This window comes from Lepidothrix coronata, unplaced genomic scaffold (assembly GCF_001604755.1).
Source record: "Lepidothrix coronata isolate B3197 unplaced genomic scaffold, Lepidothrix_coronata-1.0 Scaffold154, whole genome shotgun sequence".
NCBI lineage: Eukaryota > Metazoa > Chordata > Aves > Passeriformes > Pipridae > Lepidothrix > Lepidothrix coronata.
The window spans coordinates 545,443-571,306 of NW_016690334.1; the positions used below are offsets into that span (position 1 = coordinate 545,443).

Consider the following 25,864-nt stretch of genomic DNA (forward strand, 5'->3'; position numbering starts at 1 on the left):
GGAATCTGGCTTAAACTGAATTTTCATGAGTTGGATCTCTGGCTCCCTGTAGACTTTCAAAAAAGTGATTAAAAGATCCCCGTCCATTTTTAGCAGGGGGAATGTTCTGCTTTCTAAAACAGGCTTTCTCGAAGTCAGAAAATAATAGTCAAGCAAGCTGTGTCCATGTCTTGCTCTAGATGCACATGTTTGTGGCTCGTTACTGTGACCTGCTGAACGTGGACATATCCTGTGACGGCTGTGACGAAATCGCGCCGTGGCACCGGTACCGCTGCCTGCAGTGCAACGACATGGACCTGTGTAAAACCTGCTTCCTGGGTGAGAGCCAGTAAACAACCCCTCAGAACCCTGTGCTCCAAGACAAAACAGTGTCTTCTGAATTATACGTGAAGTAAAGTCAACCGCTTTTTTCCTGGGGAACTTCAGAAATGCCGAACTTTTCTTTTCCTAATCTGAATCAGGAAAAGATCCTGTATCAGAAAGGTTTTACAGGGTGCTCTTTCCTTACAGGTGGAGTTAAACCTGAAGGCCATGAGGATGACCATGAAATGGTTAACATGGAATATGCCTGTGATCACTGCCAGGGAGTTATCATAGGTCGGAGAATGAACTGCAATGTGTGTGATGACTTCGACCTTTGCTATGGGTGCTACCACGCAAAGAAATACTCTGACAGGTATTAAATATGTCATTTTCTTCTCCCCCCACACTTGGCAGAAAAAGATGATTAGCATCAAAGTACAATCAGTCCTTCTCATGGGGCTTCCTGCAAGGCTGTGCCTGACGTCAGAACATTTCCTTGGTGTCCTTTGGGGAAATGTGGCAAATACAGGACCAGTTCAGCAAAAATCTCTGTGGTTTGAAAACCTGCCTCAACCTTTGAAGTAACTTGGTAGGAATTCTTTTCTGGCCATGGCTGTGAAAGCTGCAGGAGGAGAGTTACCAGCCCTGTATGACAGGATAGAAGAATTGAACACTGCTGTGTGTAGATAACAGTTTTCAGTGCTTGACACCAAAGATCCTAAAAAACAGGCCCACAGTTGGAGCCTCTGGAATGTGTTGGGTCTTAAAGGTTTCCTGTAAAGGTGTTGTGTGTTACTGACTACACTGGTTAGCAGGAAAACAGCTGCATTTCTAACTGCTGTCCCTTCTCCTTGCAGCCACCTGCCCACCCACAGCATCACCGTGTATCCCATGGTGACCATCCGGATCAGCGACCGGCAGCGCCTCATCCAGCCCTACGTCCACAACTACTCCTGGCTGTTGTTTGCAGCTCTGACCCTCTACAGTGCAGATCTGGCAAATGGGGAGGAAGTGGAAGGAGAGAAACTGGATTCCCAGGTCCTCAGCCACGCCCGAGTTCTGCAGCATCAGTGCATCCAGCTCATCGGGGACTGCTTGATGAAAGCGCAGCACGGAAAGGGTGAGTCAGCTCCTGCTGCTCCCAAACAACGGGGGCTGCAAGTGTCAGAGAAGTCTGCCATTACTCACTCCAAAGTTTCCAAAGGAAAAGGGAAGCCACTGTGTACTTCTCTGAGAATAACTGTTTATGTAGAAAGCAAATGTAGAACAAGTGTCGTTCAGGGTCACTGGAACGTGGAAAATGGAGAGCTTGAGAAAATTAATTTTGTGCTTATGTAAATATTGAAGACAACTTGGCAACTCTTTGGTTGTTTTTTTTTCCATCGTGGCTCTTGTATTGACTGATCTCTTTACAGCTTCATGTTCTGTTAGTAACGTGTTAGTGACAGCTGAAGGACAGCAAAGAACTTGGAGGAAAAGGCTTTTTGCTCTGTATCTCTTGGGAAGAATTTTTTAGCCTTATTTGTGATAGGAGAAGTTTCTGGGGATGATGTTTGTTTGTCTGGAAAGGGGGATTTCTGTGAACTAAGAGCTACTACAGAAAACAGGGCGATACAAATTCAACCTATGTTGAATGTATCAAAAATTCCAGACTGAAATTCAAATAAGCTTGGCAGTAGCTTTTGTGAGCAGCTCTAACACAGCTGAAATACCACCACCACCACCACCAAGTACTTTTGCAAACTCATTATTTAACCTGTTTGTAACATGTAGTTTTATTGTACAAATATTTGAGTGGTCAGAAGATTCAAAGATAAGACAAATTTAATTAACCTTTCATAATTAACACTGTTGGTGGGTATCTCTAACACTTTCTTAAATTAATTAAGACCTCTGTCCCTATGGTATCTTTGTGGTGGAAGATGTCACCACCTGTTCATCACTGTTAATGGAATTAGTACTTAATGGAACTACATAATTAAATGAACATGATTGGAAACATCTTTTTGAGGGAGTTGATATTCAAAAGAAGTGTGTGAGAAGTTGGCGGTTCTCTTTTAAAATGTTTCAGTTCTGCTTTTTGCCCATCTTGCCACTCAACAGCTTTTACCACTTTCTTGCTCTCAGGACTGAAAAATTTAGCTCTCCTCTGCATGTTACCAGAAGGTGAATCCTTCTCAGAGAATGACACTGTTTCAGGCAGTCCTGCCACAGACAGTGCTCCAAAAAGGCATCCTGGTGATAAAGCAGGGAAGGGAAGAGATGAGAAACCCAGCACAGGCTCCTTTGTGCATTGTAATGTGAGTACCTGTTACTTCCTGATATCAGATGTGTGATCTTCAGGTGCTTAAACATCCTCTTCTGGACCTGTAACTGAAATAATGGATAGTAATGATTTCATTTGTGGGTAAAAGTTAGGGGACAAGGGGACAGTTGTTGATTAGTTCACTTTTTCATTAGATCCAGCTGATCAAAGACACAGAGGCATCACCTCTTAGAGAAAACTGATGCACAGAAGTATTGGAGGGAAGGGATAAAGATCATTCTTTCTGAAAGGGCTGTCATTTCCCCTGGTTGGTAGCACTGTTTAGGTAGGAAAATGGGTTTCCTACAGTTTTACACAGTGTATAAAACAGTTTATTCAGTGTATAAAACCATTACAGTATAATAATTTTATGCACAGAGATACAAGAAAATAAATAAACTTAACTGTATGAAAGCTTAAGACATGAATACATCAAGAAGTTATTCACCAATAAAAGGTTTTGATATTTGTAGAAAAAAGTGTTTGTCAAGTGCAGATGACTGACTTCTTTCCGTGCTTGTTTCTGCAGGTATTAAATTTTGTTTTAATCTTTTAGTACCTTTGTTTTATTCTTAGGGGAAAGGAGGCACTCGCAAGGAAATCCAGTCTCCTGCAGAAGAGAAAGCAGGAAAACAAGGAAGTGAAAGCAAAGGTGTCTTTGCAAAGAAAGCTGCTGTGAGACAAGAGTCAGACTTTTCTGTGGATGAGACTGTTTCTCCAGCAGGTAAAAAATGATTCCTCGCTTTCCCTGTCACAGGAATACCCATTCATGTGCAAAGCAAACAGCTGTCTTTTTATTCCTGATCCAATTTTGCATATTTGCAAATGTCTTTAATGCAGCCAGACTCTGCTTTGTGAAAGCTGCCAGGCACATTGCTTTGAACAACTACCTTGCAGCTGGTTTAAAGGATTCTAGAAGTCGGAGTAGACTTCCACAGATACATATTCATGTATAGACATCAAAGTTCCTGTTGGCCTAACACAATATTTGTGTGTTCTGATGTGCTTGGAACCAGAAATTCGGTGTCTTATCCTGTTAAAGATTAGTATTGTAAGAATTATGATTGTTCAGTGGATCTGTCTGTTAGCACTGGTCTTTGTATGTTTTTAGTAGATGGTGTAAATCTGTTTACCTACTGTCTTTTATTATAAAGATATTTTTCTCAAATTTTTATCTTTTTAAAAAGTTCTATTTCTTTTTAGATTTTAATTATAAAAATTAAGCTATCACGTATTTCTTTTATTTTTAATGTCACTTGGGGTATTTTCTTCTTTTGTTTTTATTTAAACAGCAGGTGACTCCCTCTCAGAGGATTCAGCCCAAAAGCAAGCAGAGAAGGTTTTAATACCTAGCCAGGAACAAGTTTTTGCTGAATGCTCTCAGAAGAGGATTCTGGGACTGCTGGCTGCTATGTTACCACCTTTCAAATCAGTTAGTTCTTTTCACTTCAATCTGGGTAGTTTTCTAGGTGTAACCAGTAACATGAATAAAATTCATAGTGAATTAAATGTGGGAAATGGGCTTTTGTTGCTTATGTGTTATAAAATTTGAATTAGAATGTCTGAGGACAGTGCACATTACTGAGGTCATGGAGGGGGGGAGGGAAGGGAATTGTATCCATGAACAGTTTGTCTTAACTGTTCAACACCTGCAGGGTTTAAATCTTCAGTTTAGGTCAATTTAACAGGCCAACAACCAAAGTAGGAACATAATTTCTTCATTCCTCTTTTCCTGTTTGAAAGACCATTAGAGCAGAAGCTTTCGTATTTGCTGACTTTGACTCAAAATCTTGTTTTCTTTCCTTGCCTTACTGAGGATTTTCTCTTTCCGTAGGGCTCCACAATGTCTTTGATGAACCTGGAACAAATACTTCCACTGATGTTTCATGTTGTAATCTCAAATGCTGGCCACTTAAATGAAACTTATCATTTAACCTTGGGACTTCTGGGCCAGTTAATCCTGAGGCTTATGCCTGCAGAAGTGGATGCTGCAGTGACTAAAATCCTTTCAGCCAAACACAATTTGTTTGTACCAGGAGATGGGTCTACAGTGCCAGAAGGATGGAAGACAACTCATCTCCTGTTCAGTCTGGGAGCTGTGTGTTTAGACAGGTGCTTTTTTCCTTTAAACCAATTAATTAATCTCTGATGACTTGTAATTTTCTTTCATGGGTGTCTCGTGCATAGAGGCTTTTTAATTGAAAGTCAATTAAACCTGTACCCTGATTGTGGAAAGGGTTTAGCATCTGCAGCCCTTGCTGCAGTGGGAATCTTAATTTCCTTCCAGAAGAAGGCTGGCTGGCTGCTGAAAAGTGGCTTTATTTCCTGTGCTTACCTACATAGCATGTCATAGAGGAAGAAGGAAGGTTAGGAAACTTTGAGGAAAACCAAAATACAGCCCCATATGTTTTATATGACGTTAATTCTCTTGCATTGTTACATCTCTTGTGTAACTTGGGAAAGGAGGAGAGTGTGTCCTGTTGTAACTATCACCAGTGCTGAATTCTGGAGCTGGCCCTTTTGTGTGAGAGTATTCAAGAGAGGTTTTTGTCTGGTAAGATTGCAGTGGAAACAGCAGGGAGGGACAGATTTTGAAGCTCCTGAGAAAACTCCAAGCATTCTGAGATTAACGTTGTGCCTGTTAAATGTGACTTATTTTTCAGTGTAGCTCTTGTTTCACAGGGAAGGTTCACAAACAAATAGAAAAGCGTATGAAATTTAAAGGCAGAATATCCAGAGCGTCAGCTGAGGGAAAGGATTTTCTCCAAAACTAACTTTAGAGCAAGGAGGCCAGTCCCTCTGGATTGTTTGTGTGATCCCAGAGCGAGCAGGTAGTCACATACATGGGAAATAAACCACTCGCTGTCATGCCAGCAAAAACTTCTGAGCTCTAAACTAAAATTCAGAATTAACAGTGACAATGTTCAGGCACACTTTGATTTGGGACTGTAAACCCTTTCAGAAAACAGAGGAGTATTTACATTCTAGTGAGGAGAAACCAAACGGAATTAATGTGTCAGCTGGAGTGAAAGCTTCAAATATTTGGGAAAAACTGTTTTGTAACAATATGAAAGCTACAGCTCTGACAGATTAAGAGTGATACACTATGTTGGGGAAAAACATTTGCAGGTAAGTGTAGTCAGCCCCCCTAATGCAGCCTGCTCTTGCTTTGCAGTCGTGTGGGCCTGGACTGGGCGAGTTCCATGGCAGACATCCTTCGATCCCTGAACTCCTCCGTGCAGTGGCACAGTGTGATCGCTGCCTTCACTGACCACTGCATCAAGCAGCTGCCCTTCCAGCTAAAACACACCAATATCTTCACTTTACTGGTGCTGGTTGGGTTTCCTGAGGTAAGTGGCCTATTGGTACTAAAGCAGATGAAATTGGTTAAAGCTTTTAGGTGTTTATTTCTAAATACGATGGATTTCATTGACTGGGGACATCCATTATAAACTCTCAAAACACTCTGTGCCAGAGTTCACATCTTTCCAATTGTGCACAGTTTGATCTAATCAAATTTGTACAAAATGTTGATCTAATCAAGAATAATGGGGCTGGTTTTCCCTGGCATTTCTTTGAATGCTACTTACAACTACTGCAAGAAAAGCTTAATATGTTTGAATAACTTTTATACAAGCAAAACAATCCAGTCTCACTCTTGATGTTCCTAACTCTGATATATTGCCTATGTAGCATTAAGCTGGTTGTTGCAGGCATTTATTTTATAGAAGTGAACAGCTGTTTTCTAAAGATGAGCAAATATCTGGCAGCAAGCAGAGGGTTCAGCTAAAAAATACAATACCAAGTACAAGCAAATGTAACCAATATAATGCATGGCTGTGTGTTTGCAAGTGGGTGTTCCAAATGATGACTGAAATTCTGCTGCCATTTCAGGTGCTGTGTATGGGCACTCGTTCTGTGTACATGGACAATGCCAACGAGCCTCACAACGTGATCATCCTGAAGCATTTCACGGAGAAAAACAGGGCCGTGGTTGTAGACATCAAAACCCGCAAGAGAAAAACAGGTTCTGTGACATTTTTGTTTTATCAGAGGATCACACAGTATTGCCTTACAGTTTCTTATGGAAACCCAAAAGCATGTTTTTATCTCAATCACTTTGTGCAGGTCTGCAGAGTTTGAATTCCATTATTAGTAAGGTGTCTGATTTTCTGCCTCAGCTAATTCTGCTTGCAGGTCACAAACATATTGTGAAGCTTCTGCAGTAATGGTTGGGAAGACATGTTTTCTTTTTGAAACTATTTTTATTCAGAAAAAGATTTAGAACACTTTTGAGACCATTCTATTAAATTGAGAAATCTCAGCAACTCTTCCTGTTTTGAGATTTGCTTACTACTTTTGTCTTATCCTTTTCACACCTGTGCTTAGTGTTTTAAAACAATTGCTAATTTAAAAACAATTTGGATACCCCTAAAATCTGAGACCAAGTTAAATGTTTAACATATAACAAATTAGTTGGATCCCTAGGAGCAAAGACTTTCTGCTTTGGGATACGTGACCTGATATTGTGAAGTTAATAAAGCAAAGGTTGTCCTAAGATTTGACTGTTGAAGTTGTGTAAAAGACATTTGGAAAAATCAACAGACTAAACTGCTTTTTGATATTGAAGGAAGATTTGAACATAAAAGCTTTTCTTTTTTTCAGCTGTTGACATTTTAAACAGTAAGACTGGCAAGATTTATTTCATCATATCAATTGCAGGTCAAAACTTTCCCCGTTTTAATTGTGAAATGCAACCTGTGCTGCTTTAATGCTGTACTGCTAATGTGCAAATATGTGCAGACAGTCAGCTGTTACCAGGAGCTACCTTGGGATTTTTAATTTGCATTGAAAAAATGAAATATTTTCTTGACTGAGGTAATTTCAGTACAAGACCTTTATTAGAACACAATTCATGTAGGGATTGTGATCATGTCTCAGCCTACTCATATCTACTGGTAGGAGATGACTCCACAACATTTGAAAATGAACCTGGAACATTGTGTTTGTTCTCTGTTGTAGTGAAAGACTATCAGTTGATTCAGAAATGTGAACAAGAGGGCAGTGATTCCCAGACCCAGCTGAGACAGTACCTCCAGCACTTTGTCCTCATATCCACCCACCTCCTGCAAACCAGCCTGGACAGCAGCTATGCTGAGGCAGTGGAAACAACCTGGGTCTTGTCACTGGCTCTGAAGGGGCTTTACAGAACTCTGAAGGTATCTGGCATTAGACTATTATAGATAAATAACAATTCATGTTCTACCCTGCACTACAGGAACTTGGGGATTGAATGAGCACATTGGGGAACTCCTGCAAGGGCATTTCTCTCACAGCTGGCTCCTTTCATTCCCAGTCTGGAGGGGAGTGAAAATGTTACTGGGCTTTAAATAGCATTTGTGAGTCTGAGCTGGGAGTTGGATTGCTTCTCCTCTCTGGGGGCCAACCATTCATGAAAGCTGGAGAAGAAATTCATAGAGAGAACACTTTATGGAGTGAGGTTCACATTCCCCTTTTCTCACTCCTGAAGTATTTGAAGAGGGAACCTGTGTTTTTTTTGACTGTCAGAACAAAACAGACATTCAGTTACTACTGTGTGCATGTCCTAGATGATCCCCTTAAGGGATTTGAAGTGGAGATTTGTGTTTTAGGGAAATGAAAGGGTTCCCAATGTAGTTCATCTGGGCAGGAAATCTATCTGAGGCTGTGTGACAAGGCCTCACAAGCATTGTGATGCATTGTTCCTTTTTTTCTTATTTATTTGTGTGTGCCTGTAGATTCATGGCTTCAAGGAAGTCCAAGCTGCCTTTCTTCAGTCTGGTTTGCTCAAGCTTCTAGTAAAGAAATGTAGCAAAGGAACTGGCTTCAGTAAGACCTGGCTTCTGCGAGACTTGGAGGTAAGAAAAGTGACACTTTAGGAAGTCAGGCTACACACAGCAGCTCAGAACTCATGGCACTGCACTTCCCTTCTGGGAGGGAAGTCTCAAGAGTATTTCTAATTAGTCCCTAAAATATGTTCACTTAACTGTATCCTTCAATCTGCCTTCCTCTATCCATCATAATTGTGTAGATAATAGTTCAACTTCTTTAAAGCAGGGGCTGATTTTAATTAATTTCATTATATTTGAAAGAAATGTGCAAGACCAGGCATTAATCATCTACTCGGTTTCTTTTTTGGATTTTATTTAGGCTGTTCCTGAAAATTCTTCCATTTAAAAAATAATTCTTCCATGTTCTTCCATTTAAAAAGTAATAATCTCAAAGCAAAGCATGCCTTGCCTTGCTCCCTGACGAGCACGAGGTGCTGCTGCAGTGCAGATGGGGACATGCTCGTGTGTGGGGATGTTCTGGCAGGAGGATTGTTAATTCCTGAGAGAGAAGTGTGGTTCAGCTGTTAGCTGTGTTTTATCTTGGCCAAGAGTTGTGTTAATTGATATGTGGGACTGCAGCTCTGCTGAAGCCAGAGGGATGTTTTCAAAGGAGAAGAGTCTGGAGGGGCATCACTGGCATTTTGGTGACAGTCATTTCGCTCTGTGAGAATCCTCAAACCTTTGATGTATTGAAATGGTTAAATAATAATTTTCTCAATTTTTTTCACGCTCTCAGCTAATCACTGAAGTTGTCTTTGTAGCAGCCTGGAAGGTGTAACTCATTTGTGAAGTGGGAAATGGTTTGGTTTTGTGTTTTGGGAGTTTTTCTTTTTTTAGGTGCTGCTTCTTTTTAGAATAGCATGTGTTGAACACTGTCCAGATCTGATAATGTTCTTAAATGCTGATTGCAGATACACTAATAATATCTACAGCTGTCACACCATATGCTACCTTTTTTCTGTACAGATTTTGTCAATAATGCTGTATTCCTCAAAGCAAGATATCAGTTCTCTGGCTGAACAGGAGGACACTGAACGGGAAGAAAGGGAACAAGACCAAGATGTGGAGCAGCCTGTTGTTGCTCCTGTTGATGTAGAGCAGAACAAACTTGACCCTCTGGAGGGTTTGGATGAAGCCACCAAAATATGCTTCTTGGTATTTAAACTTAGTTTACCTCTTTTGAAGTTACTGTGAATTTTCTAGTTGCATAAAACATTTGGTAGTTTATATGGCTGGTTTTTTTCTAAATTTACAAAATATGGGTCTATGATTTCAGTGTATCTTTCTCTAAAGAAAATAAAATAGAATTACAGTAATGAATGCTACAAAATAATTAGAAAGTGTTTTGCTAAATTAATTTTCATTTTTATTAACCCGAATATTAAGTTCATTAACTCTCTACCTATAGGTGGGAAAATAGTACTATGACATCCTCAAAGAACCTCAAATTTCTTTTTCCCATATAATACCTTTTTTTTTTCTTTTCTTGCTCCTTTCTCAGATGACACATGATGCACTTAATGCACCTCTCCATATTCTTCGAGCCATGTATGAGCTGCAGATGAAAAGAACAGATTCTTTTTTCCTGGAGGTTCAGAAGAGGTATGTGACAGTCTGGGTCCAGCAGAAAGACAGTTGCTAGATGTGGGTGAAAACCTAAAATCTTCTTGGGGCCAAACAGAAATTGTTCCAAGGATACAATTTGGTTTTCATGTCTGAAAAAGTAAGGCAATAAACTCCTAGTGAGGTGTATTTGTGGAAGCAAGTCACCATCTTCTGCAACACGTCACGTGTTCTTCTCTGTGTGGTAACTCCCATAGGAAGATCTACTGTGGCTCTAAATTCTGCAAATTAAGGAGGAATCAAGAGCTTCCATGTGGCTTCCAGTACTCTACTCATGGAGACACTGTGTTCTCACAGAAATGAGCAATTTTATAACATTTAAACCCTTTGGCTTGTTAGCACAGGGGAGCCAGGTCACGTGGTAAAAACAGGTCGAGTTTAATCTTTCCAAAACAGAAGGTGGGGAGGTTTAATTTACATTTAATTGCACTAATTTACTTTGCATTGCTTTCAAAACACACTGGTGTATTTTTTTTGCTGTGTTTTGCCCCTCCCAAGGTTCGATGGAGATGTGATAACCACGGATGAGAGGATCCGAACCCTGGCCCAGAAGTGGCAGCCCAGCAAGCGCCTGAGGCTGGAGGAGCAGAGCTCCAAGGCAGTGGATACAGATATGATCATCTTACCATGTTTGGTAGGTTCATCTCCACAAACAGGAGCAATTGTGAGATAGCTAATTTAGGCATTGAGTAATTTCTGATCTGTTTGGTAACTTCAAACCTGAGATAATTTTTTTTAACGTCTGAAATAATCTGTTATTAATGTTTTATGTCAAAATTAATGAGCAGGTTCAACGAGAAGCAAATATTTCTTCCTTGTAAATCCTTCCTTAAGGAAGTAAAAGAACTTGATTCTCAGCTCAGGAGAACAAATTGTGATTGCAGGCTGTAATTTCCTCCCCTTACACAAGAGAGATTGTATCTAATTGCTGTAAGCTTATGCCATGCAACTGTTTCAGCAGATCCCTGTTATCTTACAGTGAGTTCAGCAGAACAAAGGGGCAGTGAATTTATCTTGTAAAGTAGACACTACACTTGCAAGCTTTAGGTTTTGCATTCAAAGCAGGGTCCCACAGCTCTTTGCTTTATTTTGGGTGCTCGTTCCTGGCTGGTGTCACCAGTGCAGCTGTTTATCAGTTGCACAGCAAAGTGGAAGCAGCTTCCTGAAGTAGTTTCACATAATTATAAGGAAAAAAAAAAAAAAAGATAGGCCTTTTAACAGCTTATACAGAGGTTGTGAAATATCCACCCCTGGAAATTCTCCAAACTTAACTGGACAAAGCCCTGATTTTGAGGTTGTCTCAGCTTTAAGTCAGATTTGGACCAAATGATCTCCAAAGGTCCCTCCCAGCTTGCCTCATTCTGTGGCACAGCTTGGTTGCTTTAGCTCTGTGGATCAGCTTAAATTAACACTTCTGGTTAGAACTCTAACTGCTGCTTCCACTGCTGTTTATAGTCATGTAACCTTTGGCAGGGCTAAGAGTTGAACTCAACGGTCCTTGGGGGTCCCTTCCAACTCAGCATGTTCTGTGATTCTGTGATAGTGAGAGCTGTTGACTGTTGACAGTGTTTTTGAGGAAATCTGTCTTTTTAGTGAGAGATCCCACTTTTATGCTCTTTAACAAATTCATTTGTAAACCCAGCTTGCAGTTTAATGGCCTGGTGAGACATCCAAACATAAAGAAGCAAATTACTGGCAGCCTGTTTTCAGACTTGCCTTTTTTATTTTTTGGTTTTTTGCAGTCCAAGCCTGTACTCTGTGATAAAGCAACAGAAGAAACCAACCCAGTTGCCCAGAAGCTGATCACCAACACGGAGAGTGACCTCCAGCTCAGTTATGCCAAGCAGCGCCGCACCAAGAGTTCAATCCTCCTGCACAAGGAGCTGGACTCCAGAAGCAAAAAGGCTGTGAGGGACTACCTGTATCGTGTCAATGAGGCAATTGCAGTTCTTTATGCCAGGCATGTGCTGGCATCCTTGTTGGCTGAGTGGCCTGATGATGTGGCAATCAATGAGGAAATCCTAGACCTGAGTGGCCCGGCCCACATGACATACATCCTGGACATGCTTATGCAGCTGGAGGAGAAGCAGTTGTGGGAAAAAGTAAGTGGAGCTTTCACTCAGACAACGTGAGCAAAACCTGTGCCTACAAGCCATGAGACTCTGACTAACAGAAATACTTGCAGTTCCTTTTTTTAACTCAATCGAAACTCCAAAATTTAAATTAGTTCTGAAACAGCAGTTGGAATCTGTCGGTGTCTTGATGTACTGATTCTGTTAACAGAAAATGGAAAAAGGAGCTCCTTGGAGACAACTCTTCCAGTTATGAAAGAGAAATTGGTGAAATAGGCAATTTATTTTGAAAATAGGCAATCTAGATGGTAATCTGTGGAAATTGGTAAAATGGGCAGTGCTTTTTGAAAGCTGCTTTTTGTTAGGTCTCAATGTGTATATTGTAATACCTGTTACTGTGGTGGAAGGGTTCTTGGAATTACAATGGAATGTTGTAATGAAAGTGGCAGGTCAAGGCTTCAGAGCAGTCAAAGCAAGTGGAGCACTGGGAGGCTTCAAAGAAGGAATTAAAAATAAACCAGAAGGCATTGATATGCCACTGAACCAATACTATGCTCTCATCTGGATTAATGTGTGACCTGATTCCCTCATCTCATTAAAAAATTAAAATAAGATGCAGTACAACTGGGAGAGACCTGGAGAAGAGTGGCAGGGATTATTATAGCCATGGAATAACTTCAGTATGAGGAACCAACTGGTTTTCTTCATCCTGGATATTTCCCCTGTGGAGGCACTGAGGGAGAAGGAGTAATGGAAAAGTCTATTCTTTCTCTGTAGATTTAAAGCAGTAAATAGCATGCAAAAGTTAACAGCAAGTATTATTCACTGGCCCTCCCAGTAAGAAAACAAAGGAGTGTCAGATTAAGGTAATAAGTGGCAGGTCCAAAACAAACCAAAAGAACTGGTTCTTGACACAGGATGTCATGGAAATTGTTGCCCCAGGGTGTTTTTATGGGTTCAGAAAAGGGCAGGATGAACTGATAGAATAAAATCTGCTAAGGCACATGAAATACAAAAGCATAGCCTTTGTCTTAGGCTGTTCTGCCAGTGTATGGAGGCAGAGAAGGCATTCAGGGAACTGCCCTTGATTTTTGAACTCCTTTTCCCCAGGAAATCAATTTTTGGCTGTTTTGGAGGTGAATCTGTTGGTCTGAGCTAGAATTACATTTTATAGGAGGAGTTAGGAGATTGCAGGTGAAGAGATATAATAAGTAGCTATAATGACCTGAAAGGGTGTTGAGTAACAGGACTCCTGATATGAAGCTTTTGTGCACTTCTGAAAACTAAGAAAAAGGGAGACTCACATGGTTCTGAATTATATTTAGTGTGTCCTGATAAACTTAAAGGCAACTTTTTTTGTATTTTCAGACAGAGCTCTTGCATCTAGTGCTTTCAAACACTGCAGCCACTTAATTAATACTAATAATTCCTTCTTATACATGGAGTTGTACATTTGGAAGTTAAGACACATGACATATTCTGTTCAAATCAAAACCTGTAAGTGTAGAAGGTAGAGGTGCCTGTTTAGTAGGTTAACAAAGTTGTTTATCTTATTTGATTACAGCTTTAGTTTCCTGTTAATTACTTTATGGATTAGCCATGATTCTAGCAATTGTGGGAAGAGATGTAGCCAATGTCTGTCATGTTTTTGCCAGATAAAGAATGAAAGATGTGGAACAGAGGACAGAGTAAAATCTTTTATGCTTATGGAGATGACGTTTGGAGGCATCATTTGTGAATTTGTCTTGTTTCTTGCTTGTACCTCAGTTCCCTCTTCCAAAATACCCCATGACTGGGAATGACTTGTGTCAGCCCTCAGCATGTAAGTGTGTGAATGTTGTTCTGGCAGCAAACTGTATTTAATGCTGTGGTTTTTTTCTGCCCAGATTCTGCAGAAAGTGCTGCACGGGTGCAAGGAGAGCATGTTGGGGACCATGGCCCTGACAGCCTGTCAGTTCATGGAGGAGCCCGGAATGGCCGTGCAGATGCGGGAATCCCAACATCCCTACAACAACAACACCAACTTTGAGGTGGGTTCAGCGACTGTCACAGGGCCTGACCTGAGGATCAGCTGAAATCCCCACGGTGGTTGGAGCAGAAGCCTCACAAAGTTCCACCTGTGTGTCTGTGGGACTTCTGTGCTTGAAACACCCGCGAAATCTGTCCAGTCTTGCTTGGAAAAGGCTGATTTCAGATGACTGAGGCCTTGCCCTGTAAAGAAATATGTTCAAAATGCACTTTAATGTAGCCCTAATTCAATCACGTGAAAAGTGCATAGCTTTACTGTGCATGTATTTGAAGCAGATTGTATTTGTAAGTGGTTTCAAGCAATGAGCAAATATTCCGACCCCTCCATCCACAGATCTGTTTCAGTTGACCTTCTGCTGTTAGATGAAAGTAGGAGTGGTGGTTTTTTTCTTGTATTTCTCATTTTAGGCTACCTTCCCCTGACACAAACAGTTTCTGATTTTATTTTCTTGATACTGTTTGAAAGCATTTTTCTGATACAGTTTGATAAGTAATTATTGCCTTTGGGCAGTCTTGGGATTTTTAATTTCCCTGCTGCTCTGAGTCTTGTGATTTTTATTTTTAAAATGCATATAAACCCCTAGGTTCTGGCAGTGAGATCAATATCAGCAGCAATTACTGCTTTTGAAAGAGCAAAGCATTGCTAGCAATTAATTGCACATGTTTAACAGCTAATGTGAACAATAGGCCCTGCTTTACATCTGTTAAATTAGCTATCAAATAGCTTTTTACCCACGGAGATGCTGTAACATTTTTGATGTCTCCCTTGTTTGTCTGGTGAAAGCTCAGTGGGTTCTGGGTAATACAGTAACACAAAGCTCATGTGTTTACTTCCCAGGATAAAGTTCACATTCCCGGTGCCATCTACCTCTCAATCAAATTTGACCCTCAGTGTAACACAGAGGAGGGCTGTGACGAGCTGCTCATGTCCAGCAGCAGTGACTTCCAGCAGGATCGGCACAGCTTCAGTGGCTCTCCAGAGAAATGGAATGATTTCGAGCTTCCAGGTGAATATGCCACGACTCCAGGATATGCTGGGACTCCACAGAAACTGCTGAGAGATGACAGTGAAGAGATGACAGTGACATGTGGATGTTCCTGAGATCTGGAGGAAAAACTCAGTCCTTTTCTTGTCCCTCTCTGTTTGCTCTGACGTGCTGCTCTTGCAATTGTTTCTTCAAAGTGGGCTTATCTCTTGTTGTGCTGTGACCCTTTTTTTCCACCCCTCGGTGCTCTTAGCTACTGGAAACAACTTCTGATCTTGATTCTGTTCCAACACAGTCCTTGTTCTGCACGATATTCACTTACATTGTTTATGCCTTGTCTTACTTTCCACAGGAAGCACATTTCTTTTAATTAAGAAAAAAAAAAAAAGAAAGAAAGAAAGATAGGCTTATCTCTGTCTCCGTGCTCTGCTGCTGCTCTGAGCAGAGAGAGGCAGTGCCAGTGCCTTGGCTCCAGCTGGTGCCACAGAGCACAGCTGAAAAAAACCCATTCCTTTGACAGGCAGCTTCAGTCTGTATTCTCTGAGCACATTTTTGATAACACAGCAAATGCCAGGGAGCTCAAAGACTGCACAGTCCCCTGCTTCTTATTTTTAATTGTTTTAACCTCCTGAGCCACTGGGGTGTTGCAGGAAACTTGACTTCAAGTACTGTCAGCACCTGTAAATAGATTTGGGAGCTTCCTTAGCAAACTTCGGGTTACAAGGTGCTGTTTGGTTACAGGGTGACAGTTAAAAGCAAATGTGTGCTCTGTAGAAATACTTTGGATTTTTATGAACCTACTTTCTGGCCTCCTTTTCCTCCCAAATAGTTGCAGGGGTTTGCCAAGGAGCTGAACTTTTGAGGCCCATTGTTTTGGAGCGGCCTTGGCTGTGAAACTTGAGTTTCACCTTGTGCAAGTTCCTTTCCAGCCCAGGCTGTGTCTGGATCAAGGCTCTTGATTTCACTCAGCAGGTTTTAGCTGCAGCCAGGCATTTGAAGGCTTTTCATTTGGTGGCAGGGCTTTCTCCTAGGAGCAGGAGAGAACATCGGTTCCATTTCACGATAAAAAGAGAAACTGTTTTTAAGTTTGGTGGTTTTTTTTTTAATCCTGCAAGGTGTTTTCAAAATTTTTCTGCTTCATGAAACTCTGAAAATTCTGCTTCCCAGTAAAAACCAGCCTGTTTGTCCTGGGGTGATAGGATTTTTTTGTGGAACAGAAGGAAATCCTAAGTTTTAACAGCTTTAATATTACAGAGCACAATAGGTAAGGTTGTGTTTTGTGCAGCCTTACAGCAAACTACCAGGATTTATGTCTGTGAAGCTGTAGATGCTACAATGACAAGAACCTCTTGAATGTTTCACTCTCTGATTATAAAATGGTCAAACATTGATAGTTCTTCCACTTTTAAGTGATTGAGTTTAACAATTTTCTTCCCTAGGTAAAAGATGTGCAGTTTCATTTTCTGATACATAAAAGCAGCAACTTTACTTTCAAAGTTTTTAAACCTCGTTTCCAGTGAATTCAAAGGTTGTTTTAAAGAACTTGGCTGCTTATTTAGAGGTTCTTTTCTCATAAAACATAACTGATGCATAACACAATTGGAAAAGTGAAGTTACAAGTGTACAGTATAGACTTTAACTTCCTCTATGTAGTTGTCAAAAATGTAAAAATATTGTCCTTTATTGTAAGTATCTTGAGACAGGGGAAACCCTTCTGTGTTTTCAGTCTACTGTGCATTTCATAATTATCAAAAAATAAGAGATCATCTATCTTAAATGACAGTATCTAGGATAAGTTCACCACAGACTTTTCATTTTAATTGTTTTTGAGGTAGCAAAATGAAATCAGAGGGAAGTAATGTGGGTTTTCTTCCTTCCCTTGCACACAGGAGACACACTCTACTACCGATTTACTTCTGACATGAGTAACACTGAGTGGGGATACAAGTTTACAGTGACAGTAGGTCATCTGGGAAGGTTTCAGACAGGTAAGTGCTGCTCAGAATGGGTTGAAAAGGGCCTTTTTTAGTCATTTTGCTGAGCTTTGAGAGACTTGTGGTTATGGCTTTTTCTTGGCGTGGAATTTGCTTTCGGTGTGTTGGAAATAACGTGCTTATTTAATGGTCAAGCTGAAGCTTGACGGATGTCTCTTACTGGCTGTGACTTTATGTTAGAAGTACAAAATCTTCACAGAGACTCAGAGATCACAGTTATAACAATGTAATTTGCATTCAGAATCTCATTATGTGACTGTAAATACACACAGGATTTAGTAAACACTCCAAGATGCCGTAATTGGAAACAGAAATTATTGTAACTGTGTTTTTAAGAGTAGTTAGCCATTAAAATAGATTGGTTCTGGATCTAATTTCTAGATATAGCATGAAAGGTTTTGTTAGTTTATTTTGGAGTTTAAATATTTTTAATTAAATAGGGGCTGGGGAATAATTTGCCACCAGCACAACTCTGCTGCATATCCCACAACAGTGAGGGCCTGTGGGGTTTTTTTGCCCTGTTTGGGAAAAAACTTTAATTTTGGATATGATTCTTCGTACTTTTTATCTGAGTTGTGCCTCAGAAAAAGAGTTGTAATGTCAGGATGTAACATAGAATTGTCTCAGATTTTTTGTTTCGTATTTTAATTCAATATTTCTTCCTTGCCAGAGGAATACTTAAATTATACATACCCTGTATATGTATTTATATTACACATACCCTGTATATGTACTTATACAGTATATGGAGAAAACTGACTGTATGAACTCAATGATTCCCTACAGAAGTAACAGCTGCTTGAATTGACTTTTCTTTCCAGGGTTTGAAATCCTAAAGCAGATGCTGTCTGAGGAAAGGGTAATTCCTCACCTGCCACTGGCCAAAATCTGGGAATGGCAGGTGGGGGTGGCGTGTCGTCAGACGGGTCACCAGCGTTTGAAGGCCATCCACCTGCTCCTGAAGATAGTGCAGTGCAGCACCCAGGGGTGAGTGACTGCTCTGGCCTGGGCACTTGGAAAAAGGTCCAAGGGATTCAAATATTGTCATAAAGAAAAAAAAAAAAAAAAAAAAAAAAAAAACTCACCCTGAAACAGGACAAAGATAAATTTCAATTAATTTTCTAGAAGTTTGTTCTCATATCATAGTGCAGAAGTGAAGTGATGGTGATGATCTGATTCTCTGCGAAGTGAATAACTTTTAAGTTATTGTTTTGAGTTGTGCCATTAAGCCTGTAATTGAGTTTTAGAAGGGAGATGTGTCCTAAAGCTTAAGTATGTATGGCATGGGTATTTCTAGGTGCAAGAGCATTTAGCAAAGTGATGTATATGGTTATTTTGTTTTATAGCCCTCGTTTCAGGAGTACACTCAGCTTTAGAAAAGTCATTTAGACATAATCATGTATATGAGGTTTCTCCACCTCACTGCTTGAGAGTGAAATTCTTTGTGCTGAAACACCTGACTGAATTTAGATTTTAAAATACTTCTGTGTTTCCTATCCACCTGTCACAAACGTGTGGTTTTGTTCTCTTAATATTGATTTGGTTTTGCTTTCCCCCTCCACCTCCCCATTTCCAGAAACAGGCATGGTTTACTCACTATTTCATCACAATTTCATTTAAATTATTTTTTTCAGGGACTGTGACCTCACCTTGTTGAAGCCACTTTGGCAGCTTTTCACCCATATGGAAAACAACTTGTGTCACGACATGGCCAAGCCTGGAATTCTCCTTCCTCTCCATCGTGCACTGGCAGAACTCTTCTTTGTGACAGAAAACAGAGTTACTGTAAGCAGTTCCTGCATTTGTATCCCTCCTTTCCTCACTGCTGGGCATGACATGTAGTTTAGTGTTCCACTAAGTGTAGTTTTCCTTTGTCTTGGTGAAGTCCATCATAGCTTCAGAAAGATTAAACAACCTTCTCTTGTGGGGTCTGGCAATAAATTCTGATTCAGTGTCATTCTGTTGTCTCACCCATCATGGGACCTTAAGTAAAAGCCATGACTCTTCCTTGTGCAGTTAAGGCCCTAAAGCCACTGAGAGGAATGCTGGCTTAATAATTAATTTAAAGATATTTGCATGTGGTTTTCCTTGAGTTGATTTTGAACATTACATATGAACAGTCTGTAATGAGCTGATTTCTGTGGTCACCAGCTGTGCTCTAGTCCGGAGCCTCGTGTGTCCTTCTGATACCTTTGGCTCTAATGAGCAGCATTTTAATATTAATTAGTAGGATGATATCTGGTAGAAACGTTGGTGTTCACTGATGGTTTTCTGGCTGCAGGAGCTTGGATCTCTACAGGAGTATTTGCTTGCCTTAAATACTGAAGATCATCTTCATCGCTGCACAGCACAGGTAGGACTGTCCAACCCCAGGGGGTGTGGGGGTGTGGTATCTGTCTGACAGACAGTGAATGATTTCTGATTGCCCAGTGGAGTTTATAAAATAGATATTAAGGTACTTGGGCTTTACAGTACCTTGACAGGCCTCTGAAAATTGGGAATGAACTACTCGCAAATGCTGTTCTGGGATATTGGGAAGGAATTCTTGGCTGTGAGGGTGGGGAGGCCCTGGCACAGGTTGCCCAGAGAAGCTGTGGCTGCCCCATCCCTGGAAGTGTCCCAGGCCAGGTTGGATGGGGCTTGGAGCAACCTGGGCTAGTGGAAGGTGTCCCTGCTCCTGGCAGAGGGTGGAACAGGATGATCTTTAAGGTCCCTTCCAACCCAAACCACTCTGGGATTCTATTTTTCTTTAATTTCCTACAGGCATTTCTTTGCCATTTTGGATCGAGGAGAACCTTCAAAGTGACTTTGTTTTTCCTTCTCTCTTCTAGGCCCTGAAAAACATTGCTGCTATCAGCCTTGCCATTAACTACCCAAACAAATCAACAAGTTTCTGGAATGTTTAATACTGGCTCAGGCCGGAGTGCATGGGATAGAGTAGTTTGTCCATAGGACGTTGGAACAAACATCTTTAACTCCGTTCAGGACAAGTTCCTTCAGCTTCAGTGTATGAGCACTCTGCAGCCTTCCTTCCTTCTTCCACCTTGATGTAGAATTTGTACCAGTAACATGCACTTGGATGAAAAAGCACATCCTGAAGTAACTCACGCGTCGCCTACAGTTATGTATGCACATATTGTAGCATGTTAGATACACAGAACAATAGTGGGGCTTATTCCCAGGAGCTAAAGGAATGAAGGGAGCACAAGAATGAGAATGGAAGGCCCCTGCCTTGGTGTCTTCTGCTCCCCAGGGAAACTTGATGGATGGAAAGCACTGGTGAACTCAGAGTGATCCCTCAGCATCTCCTGTACAGCTTGGAAGGGAAACAGGCCAGCAGAGTCTGGTGGGCTGTGCAGAAATGGGCCATGCTTGAATCCTGTCGTGTTTGCTTTTGCTTTGGAGGTTCCTACCCAAGGAAAAGAACTTTAATTCTTACTAAACTACGGGTTGTAAAAGGAATTCTGGGTGATTTGCGAAGCAGTTAAAGGATTTAAGTTTTAGAGCATCCTGGTGCAAGGGCTTAATGGTTCTGCTGTTCTTTGATTCATTCACCTGGATCACCTTTTCTTACCTTGATTTGTCTCCAGTGTGTTATCCCAAATAGCCCATTATTGTAGTGCAGAGAGCAAAGGCTGGTCCCCAGTCACAAGGTGGTATGAAGAGCTGAGGAACTTACACCATCACTTCTTGACAAGAAATTATTCACCAGACTTTTTTCTTTCCATTATTTCAGTACCAGTGGCTTAGGAGGTCCTTGGCAATGTTGGGAACCAGACTCCCAGCACTCAGGGTGGGGTTAATGATCAATCCAGGCCTATCTTACAGAGCAATAACCACATTCCTCTTAGTGAATGTGGAATGAATTGCAGACCTTCTATGCTGAAATAAATTGGCTTTTTTTCCTACACAGCTACATTGGTTATTCCCTTTCCAAAGAGTTAAAAAGGACACAGAAGGATTTGGAGGTGTATTTTGTGTACCATTGCACACTATGTAGAGCTGGTCTTTTCAAATATAAATTCAGAGGACTTTTAATGCTAATTATTTTCTTCTTCCCATTTTTATTCCAGCATTAGACTATGGGGAAAAAAGGCAGCCAAAAGCTCTAGTAGTAACTGAGTGCAAGTAGTGTAAAGGCAGTGGGGGATGTGTTCATTGACCCTGCTTGTCCAGGAGGTGAGGGGTGCCCAGATACCAGAGTGCAACACACACAGGAGCCCAGCTCTGGGGAATGTCCTCTGAACTGATGGGCTTATCAGCTGGGGATAGAATTTTAAGGGTGCTCCAGTCTCCCTCTGAGAGGGAAATGTGCAGTAATACATCCCCTGGTTTGTTTTTTGGTTGTTTTTTTTTTTTTTGGGATGGCCTCCAGTGCTGTAGAGTTTTGTTTTGACTTGTGCTCAGCCAGGTGAGTGCACAGCGAGTGCTTCTTCAGGGCATGAGCTTGAAGCAGAATGTGATTTTTCTGCCTGAAAGACTTAAAACTGAAAACCACCACGCTGGAGCCTTCAGGAATGGAGTGGCCCTCTTAGCAAATGAGAATGCCAGGATTCAGGAAAAATCTATTTTATCAGACACTGAAAGGAAGCAGAGAGGTCCTGCTCTGAACCCCCTCCTGGAGCATCCTGTAGTTGATTTCCTTAAAGAGGTCACGGTGGGAAGGGAATTGCCCAAGTTTGGTGTATCTTTAACGCACAGATCAGGATCCCTGGGGAACCAACAGCTCCACACCTTGTCATGCATGAAGACATTCTGGGAAAGGGGAGTTGCTCCACCAAAACCAGACCTTCCTGAGCCTGTGGTAGGGAGTTGTATCCATGGGGCAGGTGAGCCTCTGGAAATGGCTTTTGTGGAGCAGTAGGACTTTGCATTCACCGCTCCCTGGGAATCCATGGCTGAGGAATCACGGATCTGCAGCGGGCTGGAGTGCTGAGGCAGCTGCCCAGCTCTGCCTGCTCAGTCAGAGGAGGCTTTTTCTTTTTTCACATCAGGGATGCCGACTGTAAATAAACCCTGCACAGAACCTGTCACGGCTCTATCATAGTCACCTTTATTTCTGTTGGACTTTTTGCTTTCTGGATGAAGACATGAGGCTGCAAGGATGACACAGGAGTGGCCAGAGTTCCTTACTAGGCAAACCACTCAACTTACTCTACCAGCAGTAACTGGCCTGTGAGTCAGTTGTCCTGCCCCGGAGGGACTGTCTGGGAACAGTGTCCACTAAATATAATTTCTACCCACTAGATGGAACTGAAGGACTGTGACCTGAGTTGACACTGAATCTGTTGCTGCCTTACAACTCAAATCATTAATTATGGATTTTTTAACAGACAAGAAACACTGATTATTTTTTTTTCTTCTGGTAGTTCTAAAGAAAGAGGAGTAGAATACCAATAATGAATATTCATGATCAATCACATTTTGAAAATTATGCAGGAGTTCCAAGTGGATGTGGATGATGCTATTGAATTGTATAAAACTGTCTGGAAAACAGGTATGCTGAAAAAAATGTGCCTAATATAAAAAAAACAAACAAACAAAAAAAAACTAAAAAAGGTTGTCCTGCCTGAATCACCTATGATGTGTTTAAAACAAACCATATTGTTCCTAATGATACATTTGACTTGCTTTCATTAAACACTTAAAACCGAGAGTTTTATAATTTCTTTTCTTACAGGTTTACTACTTTGCAATTTTTATCAGTTGTTTAAAATATATCAGACCTTTAGATTTATTCCTATTCAGTTCAACATGTAAAAAGAAAGCTACAGATGTGGGTAAAATATGCAAATGAAGAGAAATATATTGTAAAAATTCTATAAAAACAAAAGAGTTCAACACTGTGTCTGTTTTTTGTTTGCTTTTCTCTTCTGCTTGCTGAATGTTTAATGCTGGAATTTGCAGTGAGATCCAGGCTTTTTCCTATGAATCCTCATTTTCCATGCCTGTAAGCAAACCTGCTTGTCCTCATGTGGTTAGTAAATATCTAATACTGAGTTATGCAGGAGCCAGACTTCTGGAGTCATCTCCTAAATTCCAGCCCTGCTGTTTACATTCCAGTGGCCTTACCCTAAAAATTCAGTTTTCCCATGGATCTCCATTGGTTTCAGTGCTTGTGTGTGTTTACATCCAGACCCGAAATGCACATCTGGGGGTCCAGATGTCTCATGGAAAGCTGAGATTTATCTTAATGGGTCTTGATTCTAATTAGTGATGTTCGTCAGTGCAGGGTTGTGCCACCCTGGTCCGGTGGGTTTAATTGGAAAGGTTGTTTACCTCGGGTTTGGCTGGAGGAAAGGGCTGTTCAGGGAAGCCTGAGGGAGGAAGTCAACATCTTTCTGTATTTGCCTAAAGCTGCAGGTTGTTCCCTTGGAGAACATCCTAATTAGGTAATTTTATTAAACACAAACAAACAGCGGGACTGTGACGCTGTGGGAGAGTGAGGAGCCTTCCCTGAGGCAGCGAGGTCGAGGTTTCAGCTGATGAACCTCAGACAAGTCCAGCTGCATTGCTCTGAAAGTCAGTGTGGTGCCAGGCACTGGAATGTGACAGAGGGCACAGCTGTAACATTATGGGTCTGGTTTTCAGATCAAGGTTGTTAAGACTGTTTTTCTTTCAAGAGATCAGAATTAGGCTGCAGGCTAGTTTAGGGGTGGGTGACTCTTTAAAATCTGCTTTTAGGAGAAGGCTGAGCTGCGTTTAAAACAAAACTGGCCCAATCCCTGAGTTTCCACAGTCCATCTCAGATTTAGTGTTTTCAGTAGGCCTTGCACCTTTGCAAACACAAGGACAAGACCTGCCTTTTTATACCCTTTTAAATCTGGAATGGCCATCCTCAAATCCATGGATTGCCCTGCTATAAAACCTGGAGCAGAACAAAGCCCGACGGTCTGATTCAGTCCTTTCCCTTTTAAATGATGAATCACCCAGAGGTGAGTTGTGTTGGGAGTCTGCTGGGGAGGCCACCAGCTCTTTTCAGGGGCCAAAACCCAACCCCAACCATGGGAACCTCTAAATCCATGACCTGGCCTTCAGGTAGAGCTCCAGAATGTTGGGAAACACATTAATATATGTAAAGAGGATGGTTTTTAACAGTGGGACAGTTTGTGGGAGGTCAGGCTGGATAATAATTGGAACAAAGAATATGTGTTGGTAAAATGGCCTGGGAAAACAGGAACTGTGCTGGGATCTGTAGGGGGAAACCAAAATCTGGCCCATCTCACCTCTGAATTTAAAGCAAAGAAGTCAATTCCTATTCAACTGAATACAAGAAATCCACTGTGAATAAGGAAGGAATTAAGTAAGAGATGAAGGAAGTAAGATTAAAGCTCATTCTTTCCATGATGGTCAGGTCTAATTTAATCAGGTCTGTTCTGCAGTAAAATCTTTCCTGGTTTTTACCTAAGAAAGAACAAATAATAAAAAGCTGGTACCCAGCTCCAGGTTACAACGTTGAGGAGCTCATACGTGGGTACGCAGAAATAAACACTTAAAAAAAACCAAACCCAAACCTTATTTCCTGCAACTGGAAACATCACCAGGCATTCCTGATAAAAAGATGGAAATCTCAGGCAGTTTTATTGGGGCCCTTAGCATTTAGAGATTCATTCTTTTTATATGCAAGGGCTGGGAATGTTTGGGTTAAGGAGCATGGGGAAAAGAAGTGGAGAAGGGATAACTGGATTGCCTTGGAGACAGAGTCCACCCACATGTTGGGCAGTTGGATGGGGAGTTTCTCCCACTAAAGCTTTTCTGACAGAGCTGTGATGAATTTTTTTAAGCTGGTTTCTTCCTTCCATTCCCCACTTTACTGTCTGACTTTCCATAATCTTACTGCACAAATCTTACTGCATTTGTGGTATTTTTTCCTTAACATTTGCAGTGCAAATAACAAATATTTAAACTTGCGTTGCATGGAAAAAAAAAATCAGCTTTATGAAAACTGAAGAAATGTGAGTGGAAGTGCCTGCAAATATTTGTCAGCGGTATTTTCTCTCGCAGGCTCGTTTCCAAAACACTTTGTTGGCCTCTCCTCACAGCTGGATCATCACATGTGGTGGCTCCAAGCCATTTCCATTACCTGCACGTCCTCAGGAGTCAGTGCTGGGAGAGATGCTCCATTCCACAGGTTGGTGTGGGCCGTGCCCAGCAGGGAATCCCTCTCCTCCCTTCACAAACACATCCAAAAACAACCCTTGGCTGCTCTCAGATGGTGTTTGGGCTCTTCCAGGAGGTGTTGGTGAGGTCGGTGCTGAACATCCCACCTTTGTACAACTTCATGTCCAATATCTGACACACTGAATTCTTTTTAGTTCTTTATAATGAGTCGTTCCCCTGGCACTGGATGCCGAGAGAAGCTGGGGCTGCCCCATCCCTGGAAGTGTCCAAGGCCAGGCTGGACAGGGTTTGGAGCAACCTGGGCTAGTGGAAGGTGTCCCTGCCCATGGCAAGGGCATGAAATGAGATGAGCTTTAAGGTCCCTTCCCCCCCAGATTATTGTGGGATTCTCTGATCTTTGACACCTCTGTGGAGGTGGGTTGGTACCTCAGCTCTCACCTCTTGCCTTTCAGGCACCCAAAGGTTTTAACCTCCTCGAGCACATTAAATTTCTAAAAACCAACAAAACACCTGAGGAAATGCTTCCCCTTATGACTTTATATTTTCTAATCAGTAAAACCAG

The 25,864-nt window shown here is 41.4% G+C and overlaps 1 protein-coding gene across 2 annotated transcripts in view; it reads left to right on the forward strand.

Annotated features, from left to right (window-relative positions):
* Nucleotides 1–23,022, forward strand: part of ZZEF1 (zinc finger ZZ-type and EF-hand domain containing 1) — a 57,378-nt gene extending 34,356 nt beyond the window's left edge. Inside the window, exons 34-55 of one of the 2 annotated variants that reach the window (XM_017828845.1) lie at nucleotides 180–318; nucleotides 511–676; nucleotides 1,161–1,423; nucleotides 2,431–2,603; nucleotides 3,185–3,332; nucleotides 3,901–4,040; nucleotides 4,443–4,720; nucleotides 5,784–5,958; nucleotides 6,503–6,635; nucleotides 7,631–7,827; nucleotides 8,386–8,505; nucleotides 9,445–9,633; nucleotides 9,980–10,080; nucleotides 10,600–10,735; nucleotides 11,844–12,203; nucleotides 14,060–14,203; nucleotides 15,040–15,208; nucleotides 17,077–17,175; nucleotides 18,003–18,168; nucleotides 18,816–18,966; nucleotides 19,463–19,534; nucleotides 20,013–23,022. In XM_017828845.1, coding sequence (XP_017684334.1) covers nucleotides 180–318; nucleotides 511–676; nucleotides 1,161–1,423; nucleotides 2,431–2,603; nucleotides 3,185–3,332; nucleotides 3,901–4,040; nucleotides 4,443–4,720; nucleotides 5,784–5,958; nucleotides 6,503–6,635; nucleotides 7,631–7,827; nucleotides 8,386–8,505; nucleotides 9,445–9,633; nucleotides 9,980–10,080; nucleotides 10,600–10,735; nucleotides 11,844–12,203; nucleotides 14,060–14,203; nucleotides 15,040–15,208; nucleotides 17,077–17,175; nucleotides 18,003–18,168; nucleotides 18,816–18,966; nucleotides 19,463–19,534; nucleotides 20,013–20,087 — 3,594 coding nt within the window. In that variant the 3' untranslated portion in view covers nucleotides 20,088–23,022. The remainder of the gene's footprint in view (nucleotides 1–179; nucleotides 319–510; nucleotides 677–1,160; nucleotides 1,424–2,430; nucleotides 2,604–3,184; nucleotides 3,333–3,900; nucleotides 4,041–4,442; nucleotides 4,721–5,783; nucleotides 5,959–6,502; nucleotides 6,636–7,630; nucleotides 7,828–8,385; nucleotides 8,506–9,444; nucleotides 9,634–9,979; nucleotides 10,081–10,599; nucleotides 10,736–11,843; nucleotides 12,204–14,059; nucleotides 14,204–15,039; nucleotides 15,209–17,076; nucleotides 17,176–18,002; nucleotides 18,169–18,815; nucleotides 18,967–19,462; nucleotides 19,535–20,012) is intronic. The other variant, XM_017828846.1, reaches the window with a different exon arrangement.
* Nucleotides 23,023–25,864: the final 2,842 nt, after the last annotated feature.